Raw genomic sequence first — 19,051 nt, 5'->3', positions numbered from 1 at the left:
AACGGCATTAGCACCTCAGGAACACCGATCCTTTGGAAACAGATGATGTTGCCATTCTGATGATCCCTAGATGGCCATTGGAAGGAATGATGGGTCTTCTTTCCTATGATCAGCCTCATAGGGTTAGGGGGACAAGAGTGAGTGCTTGGCATAGAGAGGACTTGGGGGTGGGGGCCTTGGGAGAAGGGGAAGGGAACGACACTCCTGCCCAGACTGGAGATCTGAAATGGCTGGGAACTGGAGTGGGTTTCACGACACAGTTTTTCCTTTGCAGAGTCGGCCTCCCCAAAAGGAATTCTCCATCCCACGGGCCCACACCCGGTCGAGCCCTTACAATGACTAGAAGGAAGGAAAGAGGGCAGCTAACTCTGTCCCGAAGAGTAGGACGAACGAAGTCAGGTGGCAGACCCAGCGGGAGCTCAAAGAGATGTGGGCGAAATCTTGAGTCCTCTGAGAAAACTGTACAAAACGCTACAGGAACAGCTTGCCTCCCTCCCAGCCTCAACCACGATTCTTCCAGGCTGGGGCTGATGTGGGCTAATAAGACTCCAGTTCCTAGTGGCACTGTAGGTTTTTTTTTTTTTTTTTTGTCTCATCCTTAGGATACTTCTTTTAAGTGGGAGTCTCGGGCAACTCAAGTTTAGACCCTTACTTTTTGTTTGTTTTTTGAAACAGGCTCTGGCTCTGTCACGCAGGCTGGAGTGCAGTGGTGCCATCACAGCCCACTGCAGCCTCCACCTCCTGTGCTCAAGCAATCCTCCCATCTCCGCCTCCCACAGTGCTGGGACTACAGGCGTGAGCCACAGCTCCCAGCCTAGACCCTTACTCTTGCTGTTACTTTCCATGGACTAAAGGTCTGGTCATCTGAGCGCACACGGGCTCACACGCCTCTAACTTACGGTGGGTTTTGTGAGGATTGCTTGGCCCAGCCCAGACCTGCACACCTGCGCAAGGACAGCAAAGGCCTGTCTCTCAGCCCACTGGCCTGAATCTACACTGGAAGCCAACTTGCTAGCACCCCCAATCCCTAACCCTTTTTGCCTGGGTAGGAGAGGCTGAAGGCCACCCTAAATATACTCACCTCTCTGATGCTGCTTCATGTCGGGCCTCAGCAGCTCCCCAGCACCAATTCACAGGTCACGCCTCTCTATTTGCACCGTCCCCAAACTCACTGTCAATTCCCGGACCTAATCTCCCCGTACGCTCAGCCAGGAGTTCTTCTTTCAGACCTCACCAGCACGGGCCCAGCTGCTCCTTGTCAGGAGAATTTGTAGACGAATCTCACTCTAAACTCCCGGCGCTGATTCTTCTCCCAGCTCCTTGCAGCCCAGCCTCTGTAAACAGATTTGCTGTATTCACGGCTGCATTCTGGAACTGGGCATGGTCTCCTAATGGAGGAGTGTTCATTGTGTAATAAGTTATTCACCTGGATATGCAATAAAGATGTGCTGGCCACTTTCTCGGGGGTGGCAGCAGTTACCAGCAGTGGGCATTAGATGCTGGGGGAGAGAACACGGGCTGCCCCGTGGGCTTCATTTTGGAGCTGAAGTTCAAGGTTCACTTCCTTTGCATTTGTACTTGACACCTCTCCATGTGTCTCTCCTTCTGTTGCCTCTAAAACAAGTGTGTTTCCTCTAATTTTTGAGGCCGTCAATGGTGAGACAGCCAGGATCGTCACGGGGCCTGAAGCTTCACTCCAGGAAGGCAGAGGAATGGCCACCTCGGAATGGGGTTTGGCAGCCCAGGAAAGGCAGGGAGGAGACCTCAAAGCCAGTTTCATGTTTCACCCAAGGTCTAGTCGTGGAAGAGGACAAATCTGCGTCCCCTATTCGACAGAATTAGTTCACAAATATCTCTCGGCGAAGATGTGATACCTAACCACGATAATTGACTTAATCCAAGAAACAGCTCCGTAGGGCAGAGCAATAGGAAGTCTCTCTTTGGTTACAGAGAAAAAACAAAACAAAACAAAAAAACAAAACCCTCTATGTAGAAACTGAATGACATGTAAAAATGTGTAGCTAAGTCAGGGAGTTGCCTCCTGAGAGCCTGTTACTCTGCTTCTCATCAAAAGGACCAACCAGAGTGGGACAGTGGCGAGGGCGGGGAGGTGAACGAATGATGTGCTGAGGTGGGAATGTGCATATGCCGCAGAGGTTTGGTTGGCAGGCTTTGCACTAAGATTAGCCAAGCTTTGTACCGAAAAGGGGGAAGGACACATAGTGACACAGGTCCTCTGGTCTTTCCCAGGAGGTGTGACCTAATGAGGTTTGTTGTGAGAAAAAAGCAATGTGGTTTCACATATATTATCTATCACAGGCGAGGGACTCAGGAAATGCACATTTTCTCCCCCTCTTTTCTTTCTCTTACTTTTTTTTTTTTTTTGAGATAGAGTCTTGCTCTGTCACCCAGGCTGGAGTGCAGTGGCGCGATCTCAGTTCACTGCAACCTCCGCCTCCTGGGTTCAAGCGATTCTCCTGCCTCAGCTTCCTGAGTAGCTGGGATTACAGGCATGTGCCACCACGCCCAGCTAATTTTTGTATTTTTAATAGAGACGGGGTTTCACCAAGTTAGCCAGGCTGGTCTGGAACATCTGACCTCAAGTGATTTGCCCGCCTTGACCTCCCCAAGTGCTGGGATTACAGGCGGGAACCACCATGCCCAGCTTCCCTTCCCTCTCTTCCTTCCTTCTCTGGTCTTCATCCTACCAACCAAGCAACGGGGGAGGAGTGAAAGATAAAATCGTAAAATTCTCTGGATCAGCTTTCTTTTTTAGTTTTTTTTGAGACAGGGTCTAGCTCTCTGGCCCAGGCTGGAGTGCAGTGGTGCAATCACAGCTCCCTGCAGCCTCAGTCTCCTGTGTGCGAGTATCCTCTCGCCTCAGTCTCTTGAGTAGCTGGGACCACAGTTATGTACCACCACACTCGGCTAATTTTATTTTTTCAGAGATCATGTGTGGTTTACTTGTGGGAGGGCAAGGATCACAGGGTGTCAAGAACAGCGTTTTCACCAAATTTGTGTAAAAATGAAACAGGATCTATGCATGGGTCTTCACACAGGTAGTCACAGTAAGTTTTAAAATCTGAGCAGTAATTTGAATCGCTTCTTGAAAAACAAACACAAAAAAATGTATTTTTTTGTAGAGATGGGGGTCTTGCTATATTGCCCAGGCTGGTCTTGAACTCAAGAGATTCTCCTGCCTTAGCCTCGCACAAGTGCTGGGATTACAGGTGTGAGCTACTGCACTGGGCCTTTCTTGTTAGGGAAGAGGATCTGTGGGAGCTTTTATCCCCATGGCTGCCTTCCTCAATCAACCTCTTCCAGAGTCGGAGAGGATCCAGAAATGGCATCATCTCTGGACCTCCCCCCTCTTTTTTTCAACCTCCCCCCTTTTTTTTGAGATGGAGTCTCTCTCTTTTGCCCAGGCTGGAGTGCAGTGGTGTGATCTTGGCTTATTGCAACCTCTGCCTCCGGGGTTCAAGTGATTCTTCTGCCTCAGCCTCCTGAGTAGCTAGGAGTACAGGTGTGCGCCACCATGCCCAGCTAATTTTTGTATTTTTAGTAGAGATGGGGTTTTACCATATTGGCCAGGCCGGTCTTGAACCTGACCTTGTAATCCACCAGCCTTGGCCTCCCAAAGTGCTGGGATTACAGGCATGAGCCACCATGCCCGGCCCTGTTGTTTCCCTTCTAAAAAACACAGTAGTCTCTGGAGTCAGGCCAGCTATGCACTGAATGCCTGTTCTTGCCAGATGGTAGAAGGGTGTTGTCCATTTGAGCAGTCCCTTTTCCCCCTGCTGTGGCTGTTAACTCATCTTCAGGTCACACACCTTCTGCACATAAATAAGCTTTTTTTTTTTTTTTTTTTTTTTTTTTTTTTTTGAGACGGAGTTTCGCTCTTGTTACCCAGGCTGGAGTGCAATGTCGCAATCTCGGCTCACCGCAACCTCCGCCTCCTGGGCTCAGGCAATTCTCCTGCCTCAGCCTCCTCAGTAGCTGGGATTACAGGCACGCGCCACCACGCCCAGCTAGTTTTTTGTATTTTTAGTAGAGACGGGGTTTCACCATGTTGACCAGGATGGTCTCGATCTCTTGACCTCGTGATCCACCCGCCTCAGCCTCCCAAAGTGCTGGGATTACAGGCTTGAGCCACCGTGCCCGGCTCATAAATAAGCTCTTTTAAAAAATTATTACTGCCGGGTGCGGTGGCTCATGCCTGTAATCCCGGCTCTTTGGGAGGCCGAGGTGGGTGGATCATGAGGTCAGGAGTTTGAGACCAGCCTGGCCAGCATGGTGAAACCCCTTCTCTACTAAAAATACAAAAATTAGCTGGGTGCAGTGGCAGGCCCCTGTAATCCCAGCTACTTGGGAGGCTGAGGCAGAAGAATCGCTTGAACCTGGGAGTTGGAGGTGGCAGTGAGCCAAGACCACACCATTGCACTCCAGCCTGGCGACAGAGCAAGACTCCATCTCAAACATACAAAACGAAACAAAACTTTTTTTTTTTACTCTTTCTTTTCTTTGGAGAGGGTACCACAGGATAGCTCTTCTGTTTAATACGGACCTCTCAGGGCCTGGAGGCTTTGGCATCTGAGAATCATACTGGTGAAGAAGATTCCGAAGCTGTTCTTTCCAAGTGTCTCCATCTCCACCTGGGCTGAAATGGAATGTGCAAATGTAGCCCAGCCTGGTCCTTGGGTGTTGCCAGTTGATTGATAGCTGGGAGCCAAAGTGGCATCTCCTTTGACCTAAACGGGCGATGATGAAATAAAACTCAACAGTCTCTCTCTCATCTTTCATTGTCAGTTGCGAAATAGACCGTGTCTCTGCCTCTCACTTTAGGCGGAGGCTGTCCAAGGCGGCCATACCCCATGCTACCACTAGATGGCGGTGACACCTCAGGTATCAACCCTCAGGGCCTCGGAGCCTTGCAAAGGCAGCCCCCTAAAGCCGCTTTCCTGTGCAGGGCACCAAGCTGAGCTGCCGACACCCAGGAGGGCGCGAGGCAAATGCGTCCCATTTTAAGAGGCTTGTATTTATGAAGCTCCCACTGTCTTTAAAGAATTGCTCTCCATCTCCTTTGGCAGAGTTCCTTTGCCCTTTGTCTGATTTTTGTGAAACCTTCCAAGGTATTTCCAGTCCATTTGCTTGCGATCTGGCATCGTTAGGAAGAACGGTCTCATTGCTGTTGTTTTTAATGTCGGCTAGCATTTATGTGTTGAGAACACTGGCTGTTTGTCAGGAAAAGTGTGCCAAAACAAAGAGTATGGCCCGGCCCTGGAAATGCAGCAGCGAAACCCATTTCCCCCCATGCATTCATTCTGAGCTTCCTTCCTTCATTTCTAGACCTGGCATTACTGCTGAGAACTGGACTGTGCCCAGGCGACCTTTTCCTTCCTTTCCCTCCTGTGGCTGTCAGGGTCTGCAAGTTTGCCACCGTCCTGGCCCCAATGTGAAACATGGGATTATTTCAGAATTGGAGGTGGCCGCTTCAGAAAAAATCCTTCTCGGGTGTTGACGGCTGAGATCCAGGAACTGGGAAATCAACCACCGGTTTGTAGATTGCCGTCTTTGGAAATTCTGTGGCCCAACCTTGTAGCTGTTTTCTGGAATTCCTTCCATCCGGGGCAGACAGTGCTGTGCCTTTCTTGACTTCAGGATGTTCCAAGGATGCTGGTGGATCTGTGTGTGGGTGCCTGACCCTGATTTCTGCAACCTCCAGCTTTCATTCTTGACTCTTCAGAGTAGAACAGTTCAGCATCAGGTGCGGTGGCTCACGACTGTAATCTCAGCAATTTGGGAGGCTGAGGTACGTGGATCACGAGGTCAGGGGATTCGAGACCAGCCTGACTAACATGGTGAAACCCTGTCTCCACTTAAAAACACCCAAATTAGCCGGGCGTGGTGGCGTGCACCTGTTAATACCAGCTACTTGGGAGGCTGAGGCAGGAGAGTTGCTTGAACCCGGGAGGCGGAGGTTGCAGTGAGCTGAGCACATGCCATTGCACTCCAGCCTGGGTGACTCCGTCTCAAAAATAAAAAGAAGAGTTCAGTGCCAAAAACTTTAGAGTTTTGGAAGTCTGCAGAAATCCTCTAGTTGGTGCCTCCACAGCCTTCATTTTACAGAGGAACTCAGGCCTAATGGAATTAATGTAACCAGGAGCAGGGTTGTGGTTTTGTGTTCTTTCTGCCGTCAGTGCCTGTGTACTCAATTCTAGACACTTTTCCCAGAGAAGTCTTTGAGTGGAGAATCCTACTCAAACTTCACTCTATATTTTAAGCATCCCTCTCCTTTTCCTTTGCCTCCCCCATTGCCTTTTCTTCCCCTGATTTCTTCTCTGGTCATCTCCTCTCCCTTCTGCATGTAAGCCATGGGAAAGGGACGGAGAGGACAGTTTCTGGTTAAACCCAGGTCCCTCTTCCACATCAAATGAACATTGCTTCCCGGGACGGAAGGCCTTCAAAGGAGGGATTGCAAAGCAAGGCAAAGAGTTCTGTCTTCATTTTCCCTGCCCCCATGAGACAGGACTGATGGAGGGGTGGTGGGCAACACTGCTTAATGGATACCTTTATACATCATTTCAATTGTTAGTCCTCGTGACTGTATTTCCTAATCAGAGACAATAATATTTTAAATAAAACAACACTTAAGAAGTCTGAGTCAGGTGGTAAAATTTGTTATTTTCAAGCACCACCTTCTGATGTAATTAGTTTCATATCATAATATATTCAAGGTTTCAACTGGTTCTTCCACACTCCCCTTTACTGAGACCTTCTTTTTCTAAAAAAATTTTAAAATTTTAAATGTGATTTTTTTCTTTTGAGATAGGGTCTTGCTTTGTCACCCAGGCTGGAGTGCAGTGGCACAGTCGTGGCTCACTGCAGCCGTGACCTCCTGGGCTCAGGTAGTCCTGACCTTCTGAATACTGGCTGGGACCACAGGTGCACACCACCACACATGGCTAATTAAAAAAAAAAAAGAATTGTAGAGACAGGGTCTCCCTCAGTTGCCCAGGCTGGTCTTGAATTCCTGGGCTCAAGCGATTCTCCTGCCTCTGCCTCCCAAAGTGTTGAGATTGGAAGCATGAGCCACCACACCCAGCTTGAGATTTTATTTTCCATTCATCTTTTGACTCATCTCAGAATTGGCCGGATTCAGCCAGTCTTATTTATTTATTTATTTATTTTTCAGACAAAGTGTCACTCTGTTGCCCAAGCTGGAGTGCAGTGGCTCAATCTCAGCTCACTTCAACCTCCAACTTCTGGGTTCAAGCGATTCTCCTGCCTCAGCCTCTTGAGAAGCTGGGACTACAGGCACTTGCCACTATGCCTGGTTAATTTTTGTATTTTTGGTAGAGATGGGGTTTCACTATGTTGGCCAGGCTGGTCTTGAACTCCTGACCTTGTGATCTGCCCGCCTCGGCCTCCCAGAGTGCTGGGATTACAGGAATTACAGGTGTGAGCCCCCGCGCCCAGCCCCCAGCCAGTCTTATAAGAAAGCGCAGGATCCCGTAAACGGTTAATTCTTTATTTTTATTATTATTTTATTATTATTATTTTTTTTGAGACAGAGTTTTGCTCTTGTTACCCAGGCTGGAGTGCAATGGTGCGATCTCGGCTCACCGCAACCTCTGCCTCCTGGGTTCAGGCAATTCTCCTGCCTCAGCCTCCTGAGTAGCTGGGATTACAGGCATGTGCCACCATGCCCAGCTACTTTTTTGTATTTTTAGTAGAGACGGGGTTTCACCATGTTGACCAGGATGGTCTCGATCTCTTGACCTCGTGATCCACCCGCCTCGGCCTCCCAAAGTGCTGGGATTACAGGCTTGAGCCACCGCGCCCGGCTATTTTTATTATTTTTTAAAGACAGGATCTTGCTCTGTTGCCTAGGCTGGAGTGCAGTGATGTGATCTTGGCTAACTGTAACCTCCATTTCCTGAGCTCAAGCAATCCTCCCACTTAGCCTCCTGAGTAGCTGGGACTAGAGGCTTGCGCCACCACGCTTGGCTAATTTTTGAGATTTTCTTTTGTAGAGACAGGATCTCATACTGCCTAGGCTTGTCTTGAACTCCTGGGCTCAAGCAATCCTCCCGCCGTGGCCTCTCACACCTGGGATTGCAGGTGTGAGTCAGCATGCCCCAACCAACAGTACATTCTTATTCACCTGTTTGTGTTGTTGATTCCTTCAAATTCCCCAAGGCCCATAATGAGCCAAAAACCCACAGCTGTATCCCTTCTTTCTCTTTGCATGGAATTCTGGTTGCCTTCAGGGAGCATGTGCCGCACCTGGGAGAGCCCTCCCTCCCTGGGCAGCTTCTGGGAGCAGGTGCAGAGGTAGTTCTTGGACAGCTCCCGAAGATAACTTGTGTTTGTAATAGCTCAGCCAAGATACTTGCCCTGAGCTCAGTGATTCAATCCAAATCCAAGCCAATCATGGTCCTCAGCAGAGAAGATGGCATTTTAGTGAAAATTTGGTTGCTTCATGTGCCACACCAAATTCCCTGGTTCCAGTTGCTTCTAGCGCAACCCCCTTCTATATGATGATCTGTCAATCCTGCTGGGTTTGTATCAACTCAACTCAGAAAACTCCCCTGACAAACCCATGTAGCCATGCTGTGAGCTCTGGAACACGATCATAGGGGTAGCGCCATGCTTCGTGATTATGTAAAGCTACTACCTTTCTTCTTTCTAAGAAGAAATGCTTCCAGATCAACTTTTTTTTTTCTTATCTACAAGGAATTGAAAGAGAAAAAGCATGTGTCAATCTTTAGCACGATATATTTATGAACAATGGAAAAAGGCGGAGATCATGATAACAGAGTTAGGTGGAGTCATAACTCAAACATTCAAGAAGAGATCCTTTACTAGATGGAAGTCTCTAGGGACGTACCACAGGGCTCTATCTTTGCCTCTGTTTGGATAACGTTTTCTTCAACCACTTGGATAAGGACAAAGCACATTTCTCAAGTTTTGCACATGACATAAAATTAGGAAAGACTGAATAATAAAACCAGAATACAAATATGTTTCAAGAAGCTGGAATAAAGACCCCTAAGCCAAGAATTGACCTTAATAGATGTAAATATATTCATGCCCTCAAAGTAAATTACATAAATACAGATTGGAAAGACTTGGTTTGACTGTAGTTTTTATGAAAAAGACCTTGTAGTTTGAGGCGTCTAGAAAACTGAGAAGAACCAGCGACGAGATGACAGCCAGAAAGTCAAAGCCATTGTAGGCAGCACGGACACAGCTGTGAAGTCCAAGTCAAGGCACGTGCTGTTCCCACGAGGCACCACATCAGAGCATAAAATCTACATTTGTGCGGCTCACGCTAGTGGAGGAGCTTGTAATGGAGAAGCTATTTTTAGAATTTCATGACATACAGAATGGCTGATGGGACTGGAGCTAGTTCATCCAGAGAGGAGGAAATGTTACAGGGGCATGAACATCGCCATCACTAACATTTACTATGTGCTTACTCCGTGCCAGGCTCGTTTTAAGTGCTTTATGTAATTTTGAGACAGAATTTTGCTCTTGTTACCCAGGCTGGAGTGGGTAACAAGATCTTGGCTCAGTGCAACCTCCGCCTCCTGGGTTCAAGCGATTCTCCTGCCTCAGCCTCTTGAGTAGCTGGGATTACAGGCGCACACCACCATGCCTGGCTAATTTTTGTATTTTCAGTAGAGACAGGGTATTGCCATGTTGGCCAGGCTGGTCTCTAACTCCTGACCCTGTGATCTGCTCTCCTCAACCTCCCAAAGTGCTGGGATTACAGGCGTGAGTCACCTTGCTTGGCCTAAGTGCTTTAGTTGTATAATATAATTTAATGTGTATAAAAACCGTATGAGATGGCTAGGCGCAGTGGCTCACGCCTGTAATCCCAGCACTTTGGGAGGCTGAGGCGGGCAGATCATGAGGCCAAGAAATCAAGACCATCCTGGCCAACATGATGAAACCCTGTGTCTACTAAAAATACAGAATTTAGCACGCTGGCACGCGCCTGTAGTCCCAGCTACTCCGGAGGCTGAGACAAAGGAATCGCTTGAACCCGGGAGGCAGAGGTTGCAGTGAACCGAGATTGCACCACTGCATCCCAGCTGAGCAACAGAAGGAGACTCCATTTCAAAACGACAAGGACAACAACAAACCAAAAATAAAACCCTCATGAGTTATTACTATTGTCATCCCCTTTTTATTTAACACCTGCAGACACTGTAGCACCCAGGGGCTAAGTAACACCCAAGGCGACCCAGCTGCCAAGTGATGGGCTGGGAGCCAGGGCATAACTCCCTGCTCCCTCCCAACCATCTTTAATAATCACGGCCTAACAGGTGGCTCTGTGGTTAGACATTTTAGGGAAGCAGATTCCAGAAGAGCTTCCTGCAAAATATCGGGTCCTCTCTTGGCTGGTGATGTTCAAGCTCAATGAACTAATCAGTTCAATCCAATGACATATGATAATAACACTTATTAAAAGATGAGGACACATCCCCCAGCTCTGCTGGGGACAATGTGGGGAATTCTGTCTGTAGCAAGGCCTTAGATAAACTTGAAGCATCTCTCTCTCCCTTTTTTTTTTTTTTTTTTTTTTTGAGACGGAGTCTCACTCTGTCACCCAGGCTGGAGTGCAGTGGTGTGATCTTGGCTCACTGCAACCTCTGCCTCCCGGTTCAAACAATTCTCCTGCCTCAGCCTCCCAAGTAGCTGGGATTACAGGCATGTGCCACCACACCAGGCTAATTTTTGTATTTTTAGTAGAGATGGAGTTTCACCATGTTGGTCAGGCTGGCCTTGAACTCTTGACTTTGTGATCCGCCCACCTTGGCCTCCCAAACTGCTGTGATTAAAGATGTGAGCCACTGCACTCGGCTGAAGCATCTCATAACTCTTAGGGTTTGGACTTTTATTGGCTGAGTTGTTATTCCTCATATTTGAATCTAAGAGCCATGGAGGGACAGTTTTCTGGACAGTTTTTTTCCCTATACCTCCAACCCAAAAGACTCCTTTACCTTTTGGGTGAAAATGGAATTTGGTCTTCACTCTTGGAATGGGTCCTCACCTTTTAGCAAGTGTTATGATTGGGTGTGGATTACAATCAATTCTGTGTGTTGCAGGACACCCTCCTTGTTCAGAGCCTCGCTTTAGAATGGAGGCTGCCATGGGAATAGTGCTCATGCTGTGTTAATATGACGTTATTGGGGACACGGTGATAATGTAAAATACTTTGCAAAGGCACTTGAATTTTGTAAACACCACTGCGTCCCCCCACCTCAGATACATGTAGTCCATGTCTTAAATATTTTCTGATTTAGTTCTTTAGACAAAAGCTACTGTCTTTTTAAGTAAAAGCTAACTAGTCTGTGGTGTCTTTGAAGGTGATTAATTGCACAAGAAAGAACCCCATGATTCGTGTCACTCAGCAAAATCAAAAAGGCTTGTGCATTGAACTTGGGGAGCATGAGTTTAGTCATCCAAGTCACAAGCCCATGACCTCTGGATATGTGGGAGCCAGAATGAGAGTCCAAGGGAGGTCTGACTGTACTGAACTAGAGGGAGGGAGAGGAAGGGGTGGGGCACCAGGGTTTCATTGGGAAGAAAGGTCAGAGTGAGGGGTAGGGGATGGGGAGTGATAAGTAGGAGGAAGAGTTGTAAAATCAGAGGCTTGGCAAAGTAATGAAGATAAAACAATGCTACAGTGAAGTTAAAATTAGGGACTTAAGAGTCAGGAATTCAGGAAAATATTAAGTTAGAATTCCCAAAGGGTCACGACCTGTCTGTGAAATTGGGCAGATAGGTTTGACCTCCTCATAGAACGTCCTTCGAGTTTCTCCTCTGCGAGGTGAGGAAGAGTGTCCTCCTAAAAGCTCAGAACACAGCATGCTCATAGGAGGTTCTTTTGATGATGTTGGCAGTCCCCTCCCTGCCCAAATGCCCTGGTTAGGTCCTCTGTCCCTTCCTGTCTCTGACAAACCTGGTGGCAGTACCAGAAACAATGAATTGGCACCTGTATATTTCCCCCACGTCATCAGGGCTAGAGTGCCTGCGAGTGTGTTGCATTTAACTTTAAAAGAAAACTAGAGTTTAGGAAGAAGATGGCTGTTTATATACTCTGCATAATGGAGAAGTCTTTCTTTCCCTCCTTCCCTCCCTCCCTCCCTGTCTCTCTCTCTCTCCTCCTCACTCCGTGCCTCTCTCTCTCTTCCCTTCCCTCCCTGACTCCTCTCTCTCTCTCTCTCTCTCTCTTTCTCTCTCTCCTCTTTCTTTCTTTTTTTTTTTTTTTTTTTTTTTTTTTTAACAGGATCTTGCCCAGGCTGGGCAATCTTCCTGCCTTAGCCTCCTCAGTAGCTTGGACTACAGGTGTGCACCATCACACTCAGCATTTTTTGATTTTGTGTAGAGATGGGGGTCTTGGGGCTGGGCGTGGTGGCTCACACCTGTAATCCCAGCACTTTGGGAGGCTGAGGCGGGTGGCTCACCTGAGGTCGGGAGTTTGAGACCAACCTGACCAACATGGTGAGACTCTGTCTTTAAAAAAAAAAAATAATAATAATAATAAAAAGGAGATGGGGGTCTCACTATGTTGCCCGGGCTGGTCTTGAACTCCCAAGCTCAAGCAGTCCTCCTGCCTTGGCCTCCCTAAGTATTGAGATTACAGGTGAGCCACCATGCCTGGCTGTGGAGAAGCTTTCATGCTCCCCAGATATCTTCAGGAGTCTGTGAGAATCTCAGAAATTCTTGGTATGTGTGGGGTATCTGCTGATGGCTGGGTGTACACACACACCCACACATCCACCCACATCCATGTCCTGCACCCCCCCCCCCGCCGCCACCGTATACACAAATTGGCTGTAAGCATAAGGTATGGAGAGTCATCTCCACATGGGAAAGTGGAGTGCCCTTACATCCTATCACTGTGTGTATATGCACATTGTCATGCCAAATGAAACACATTTCCATTCCAATCAGTAGCACAACAAGGTTGTCAATTGTGTAGCTGAAAAGCAGTGCATGTCACCAACTGTCCCTAACTCACAGTGAGTGATCCATTCCTGTGACCTTGATTTTCATGATCTTTCATTTTTATTCACTTTGTGTCTTTTGCAGAGATGGTATCTCACTATGTTGCCCAGGCTGATCTTGAACTCCTAGGCTCACACAGTCATCCTGCCTCTGCCTCCCAAATAGCTGAGACTACAGGCTGGCCCAAACCGAGATATAAGCAGACAGTTTTTTCGTTTTGTTTTTTGGAGATGAAATCTTGCTGTATTGACCAGGCTGGAGTGCAGTGACACCATCTCATCTCACTGCAACCTCCATCTTCCAGGTTCAAGAGATTCTCTTGCCTCAGCCTCCTGAGTAGCTGCGATTACAGGCACAAGCCACCATGCCGGCTAATTTTGTATTTTTTGTAGAGATGGGGTTTCATCATGTTGGCCAGGCTGGTCTCGAACTCCTGACTTCAGCAGATATGCTGGCCTCAGCCTTCCAAAGTTTTGGGATAACAGGCATGAGCCACTGCACCTGGCCCGACAGAGCAGGCAGTTTAATGCCAGGTTCCCATAGTGCTAAGTCTTCAGAGTACTGAAATTTTGAATTTAGGTTTATTTGTTGGTTTGTGTGTTTTTCTCTCACTATCATATAGACTTTAGAGGACAGAAATGTGTTCTTTTTTTTGCCAGTATTCCCTGAGCCTAGGACAGTGCCTGCACACACGGGTCAAATGAATAAACTTTTTGGGAGAAGGGTATTTTTTTTTTTTTTTTTGGTCACAGGCTAATTAGAATGATGGCCTTTCACTCAGAGAACACAACTCTCAGATTCCTCTCTTGTCTATTCTTGTCTTGAATGCCGATTTGTAGTCAAATAATTTTGATGAATTTCAGCTGATCAACCGTCAGATTTTTGTGTGGAAGAAAGGAAAGGAATTTTTTACTTCTTGGGCTGGATACATTTCATCACATCCCGATTTATTTCCCTGAGGCTTTTCTTTGTCAAGCTTGGGAAGAACAAACTTTAATATGAGAAAAGAGAAAAGCATACCCCAAAGCAAAACAAAACCAAAAACAACAACAAAAAATAATAAGAGAAGCACTTTAGATGGATTTTTCCCCAAACATCAATTGCATTGTTTTCTAAGTGCATTTCTTTTCTTTCTTTCTTTCTTTCTTTCTTTCTTTCTTTCTTTCTTTCTTTCTTTCTTTCTTTCTTTCTTTTTGTTTGAGACGGAGTTTCACTCTGTCGCCCAGGCTGAGTGCAGTGGTGTGATCTCTGCTCACTGCAACCTCCACCTCCTGGGTTCAAGCAATCCCCCCGCCTTAGCCTCCCGAGTAGCTGCAGGCGCCCATCACCATACCCAGCTAATTTTGTATAAGAGACAGGGTTTCACCATGTTGGCTAGACTGGTCTCAAACTTCTGACCTCAAGAGATCCACCCGCCTCGGCCTCCCAAAGTGCTGGGATTACAGGCATGAATCACTGGCCTGGCAGAAAGTGCATTTCTTTTCTAAACTGACTTGAACCAAAATGGACGAACAAGGACCCTTCAGGTGATATACACCAAACTGGAAACAGATGAAAATGCCAGCAAATAGGCTCAGGGATAATTTATCTTCCTGAATTTTCAGGCATAAGCTGCTTTTGGCAATGTTTTCTCTTACAAAAACAGGGCGAGCGCGTCCTGGATGGAGGCTGGGTGGGAGCCCCCGGTCAGTGCAGATGCGGAACGGTGGCATCGGGTGAGCTGAGAGGATACCCCAAAGAGGTGGGGGTGAAGAAGGTGAAAAGTGAAAGCTGAATATTCCCAGGGGCAGGAATAATTCATAAACGCTTTCCATTGATTCTGCCCTCTCAAGCCAATCACTTTCTGCCTTTTTGGACTAAATCGGGAAAGTCTGGCCAATCCTCTGCAAACCAGACCAGGAGCCTTTCATCGTCAACACAGCAGCGCTTCCTAAACTTATACTGTGTTAAAAATCACATGGGATTTCTTAAAAACATGCAGTGTCTCGAGGCCTTCTGGAGGTTCTAATTTAGTCGGCCTGGGTCAGGGTCCCAGAATTTGTATCTGGAGCAAGTATCCGAGCGATAGTTCTGCTTGGACAGGGTTGGGACGAGGCGTCAGCCGGTCAGCCGCGCTGTCTTTTTGCAGATCCACCCACCTTCCATGCAGGCTCCGACAGCTTCTTCCCGGCCTGGGAACCCAAATTCGCAGGAAGAATCTCCGGGTGTTCTCTAGGCTTATTCATTCAGAGCTGTCTTGTGTGGTTCTGCAAATAGTACTCAGATTCATTCCCCCTCCGCGTAGGGATCTTGCTGCAGATGCCAGGATTAACGTGGGACTCCATATGGAAACAGAGGCATGGGGGCAGCTTCGTTGGAGATGCGACAGCCTGCTCCACTGCGAGGCCCACTGGGGCGCTCTGCTTACGCAGCCCGTGCAACCTCATCTGCCTGCCCCACTGCCACCTCCGCCTTGCATTTCACTCCGCCTCTGTTGGAACTCCACAACCTCTTCTTCATCTGCCTGGGTATGTTACAGTAGGTAGCTGTCAGGTTTGGGCAGGGTCGACGCGGATCACCCTCAGTACCAGGAACCTCAGGTGATCATCAGGTGATGGTCAGGTGGCTGTTAGTCTGTCACTCACCTTTGGCCTTTTCTGACCTGCATACCTGGGTCAACGCAGTCAGTTGACTAGTTTGGGTTTTTTGCACTGCACAAAGGCACTGGGCTGAGATGGCTGGGGTGGGGTTGGAATTCAGCCTCACTGCTGGCCAAGCCCTGGACCCTGGCCTGAGGTCACATCCTTTGGAGTGGGGGCACGTTTTCAAATTCATCCACTCAGAGGGAGCACATGTTTCTCTTTTTTATTTTTTTTTAGACGGAGTTTCACTCTTGTTACCCAGGCTGGAGTGCAATGGCGCAATCTCGGCTCACCGCAACCTCCGCCTCCTGGGTTCAGGCAATTCTCCTGCCTCAGCCTCCTGAGTAGCTGGGATTACAGGCACGAGCCACCATGCCCAGCTAATTTTTTGTATTTTTAGTAGAGACGGGGTTTCACCATGTTGACCAGGATGGTCTCGATCTCTCGACCTCGTTATCCACCCGCCTCAGCCTCCCAAAGTGCTGGGATTACAGGCTTGAGCCACCGCGCCCGGCTCGAGCACATGTTTCTAACTCACACAGAGACTCGCTGTGTGCGGCTGTTCTGAGTATGTAATTAGTAGTAGTAATTGGTCACAGCCGGTGCCAGGGAAAAGCAGGCTCCCAGTAGATAGAAAACACCTGAAACTGGTGAGCAGCCGCTTCCCGATAAGATCTTAGGAGCTGGGCGAGTGGGCTCAAGCATGAGCACTGAGAGGCAGAATGGCAGAGTTTAACTGGTATGTGACGACCTAGGGACATTCGACTGATACAGGAGGAACGTCTCACGTTAGCGTGTGTACAGCTGCAGCACGCGCACAAACACACTGCGTATGGTCCCCTCCCAGGGGCTGGCAGGCCACAGCGCTCGCGAACAGTCCACACCAAGGGAAGAATCCAGGGAGAAGGGACAAGACTCCGGAAGCATGCCAGTGTATAAAACCCTGCGTCAAAGGTCAGACTGTGCACTCGATCTCTCAAGTCGCCCAGCTGGCCTTACTTCCTTTTATTCCTGCTCTAAAGCTTTTAAACAAACTTTCCTTCCTGCTCTAATACTTGCCTCAGTCTCTCCTTCTGCCTTACCACTATATAAGTATATATATTTAATTAATGCCGGCCGGTTGCGGTGACTCATGCCTGTAATCCCAACACTTTGGGAGGCTGAGATGGGTGGACCATGAGGTCAGGAGATCAAGACCATCCTGGCTAGCATGGTGAAACTCCACCTTTACTAAAAATACAAAAAATTAGCCAGATGTGGTGGCGCGCGGCTGTAATCCCAGCTACTTAGGAGGCTGAGGCTGGAGAATCACTTGAACCCGGGAGGCAGAGGTTGCAGTGAGCCGAGATCGTGCTGCTGAACTCCAGCCTGGGTGTCAGAGTGAGACTCCGACTTAAAAAAAAAATGCTGTAAAGCTCATGATAAACAATATATCAACATTTTATAAAACCGGGCTGTCTGGCTTGTTTTACTACTCTGGGTTATCGCATGAGAGGAGCCATTTCTGATGAGCTTCAGATCTTGGGTTTGTGTGGCTGCCGTGTGCCTGCCATGGGTCTGTGAGGGTTGACAACGGGGTACAAACAGATTGGGCAATGAAGAGCTTTATATAGACACACACACACACACACACACACACACACACACACACACACACAGTTTGTATTTTGAGAGGGAAGAAAAAAAGATGAAAGGAAGGGCTTACAAAACTTTTTTTGAGACAGCATCTTGCTCTGTCACCCAGGCTAAAGTGCAGTGGCACCATCATGGCTCACTGATGCCTCCACCTCTCAGGTCCCATCAATTTTCCCACCTTAGCCTCCCAAGTAGTTGGAACACGTACTCAGAACAGCCACACACAGCGAGTATCTGTGGGAGTTAGAAACATGTGCCCCCTCTGAGTGGAGGAATTTGAAAATGTGCCCCCTACTCTCAAAGGATACGAACTCGCCAGGGTCCAGGGCTTGGCCAGCAGTGAGGCTGGATTCCAGCCCCACTCAACCATCTCAGCTGGGTGCTTTTGTGCAGTGCAGAAAACCCAAACTAGTCAACTGACTGCACTGGCCCAGTTATGCGGGTCAGAAAAGTCTGTCTGAAGGTGAGGCAGCAAGGAAAACCAAGGCTCCTTCAGCAAGCTACACGGCCTCCTCATGCGGGAGCAGAGATAGACAAAGGGAGAAGCAGGGGAGAGGCTGGCTCTGCCCGCACAGGGCTTCCATCCCAAATGAAAGAATCTAGGCGTGGTCTGCGTGTGAAGAGCATTGGAAGGAGAGGCCTGATCATCAGTGAGCACTGCTGCGCCAAGCCCTCTTGGAGCCTGAGGCAGAAGGAAAAGTGTGCGTTCCTATGTGCACTTATCAAAATACCCTCCCATGCTCTGAACCAAGTGGTGTGTGCCACCATGCTTGGATACTTTTAAAAAAATTAAAAAAATATTTGAGACAGGGTCTTGCTTTGTTACCAGGCTGGAGTGGAGTGGTGCTGATCACTGCTCGCTGCAGCCCTGACCTCCTGGGATCAAGCAATCCTCCTGCCTCAGCTGCCCGAGTAGCTGGGTTCACATGTACATGCCACCACACCCAGCTAATTTTTTTGATTTTTAGTAGACATGGGGTCTTGCTATATTGTCCACGCAGATCTTGAACTCCTGGATTCAAGCAATCCTGTCTTGACCTCCCAAAGTGCTGAGATTACAGGTATGAGCCACCATGCCCATCCTCTTGGCTATTTTTATTGCATAAATTTTTTTTTTTTTTGGTAGAGATGGGGGTCTTGCTATATTGCCCAGGTTGGTCTTGTACTCCTGGGCTTAAGTCTTCCTGCTGCCTTGGCCTCTGAAAGTGTTGGAAGTACAAGTGTGGACCACTGTACCTGGCCTTTTTATACTTATTTCTGTTTTAAAAGAGAGAAGAAAGAGAGATGAAAGGAACATTTATATATGTATTTATTTTTTACTTATTTTTATTTTTTTGAGGTGGAGTCTTGCTCTGTTGCCCAGGTTTCAATGCAATGGTGCGATCTTGACTTACTGGAACCTCTGCCTCCCAGGTTCAAGTGATTCTCCTGCCTCAGCCTCCCGAGTGGCTGGGATTACAGGTACATGCCACCTTGCCTGGCTAATGTTTTTGTGTTAGTAGAGACAGGGTTTCACCACATTGGCTAGGCTGGTCTCATACTTCTGACCTCAAGTGATCTACCCGCCTCCACCTCCCAAAGTGCTGGGATTACAGGTGTGGACCACTGCACCTGGGCGAGGGTTTATATTTTTTTATTGGAGACTTTTAAATTAGCTTTTTCCACTTGGTTCAGAGCATGGGAGGGTATTTTGATAAGTGCACATAGGAACGCACACGTTTCCTTCTGCCTCGGGCTCCAAGAGAGCTTGGCGCAGCAGTGCTCACTGATGA

General features: G+C 48.1%; 1 protein-coding gene across 1 annotated transcript in view; it reads left to right on the top strand.

Moving 5' to 3' along the window:
• Positions 1-10,467, top strand: part of GPRC5A (G protein-coupled receptor class C group 5 member A) — a 29,931-nt gene extending 19,464 nt beyond the window's left edge. The window contains exon 4 of the mRNA XM_003934532.4: positions 275-10,467. Coding sequence (XP_003934581.1) covers positions 275-343 — 69 coding nt within the window. The 3' untranslated portion in view covers positions 344-10,467. The remainder of the gene's footprint in view (positions 1-274) is intronic.
• The last annotated feature ends 8,584 nt before the right edge of the window (positions 10,468-19,051 follow it).

This window comes from Saimiri boliviensis, chromosome 7, assembly GCF_048565385.1.
Source record: "Saimiri boliviensis isolate mSaiBol1 chromosome 7, mSaiBol1.pri, whole genome shotgun sequence".
Taxonomy (NCBI): Eukaryota; Metazoa; Chordata; class Mammalia; order Primates; family Cebidae; genus Saimiri; species Saimiri boliviensis.
This window is presented reverse-complemented; position numbering and strand designations above follow the sequence as displayed.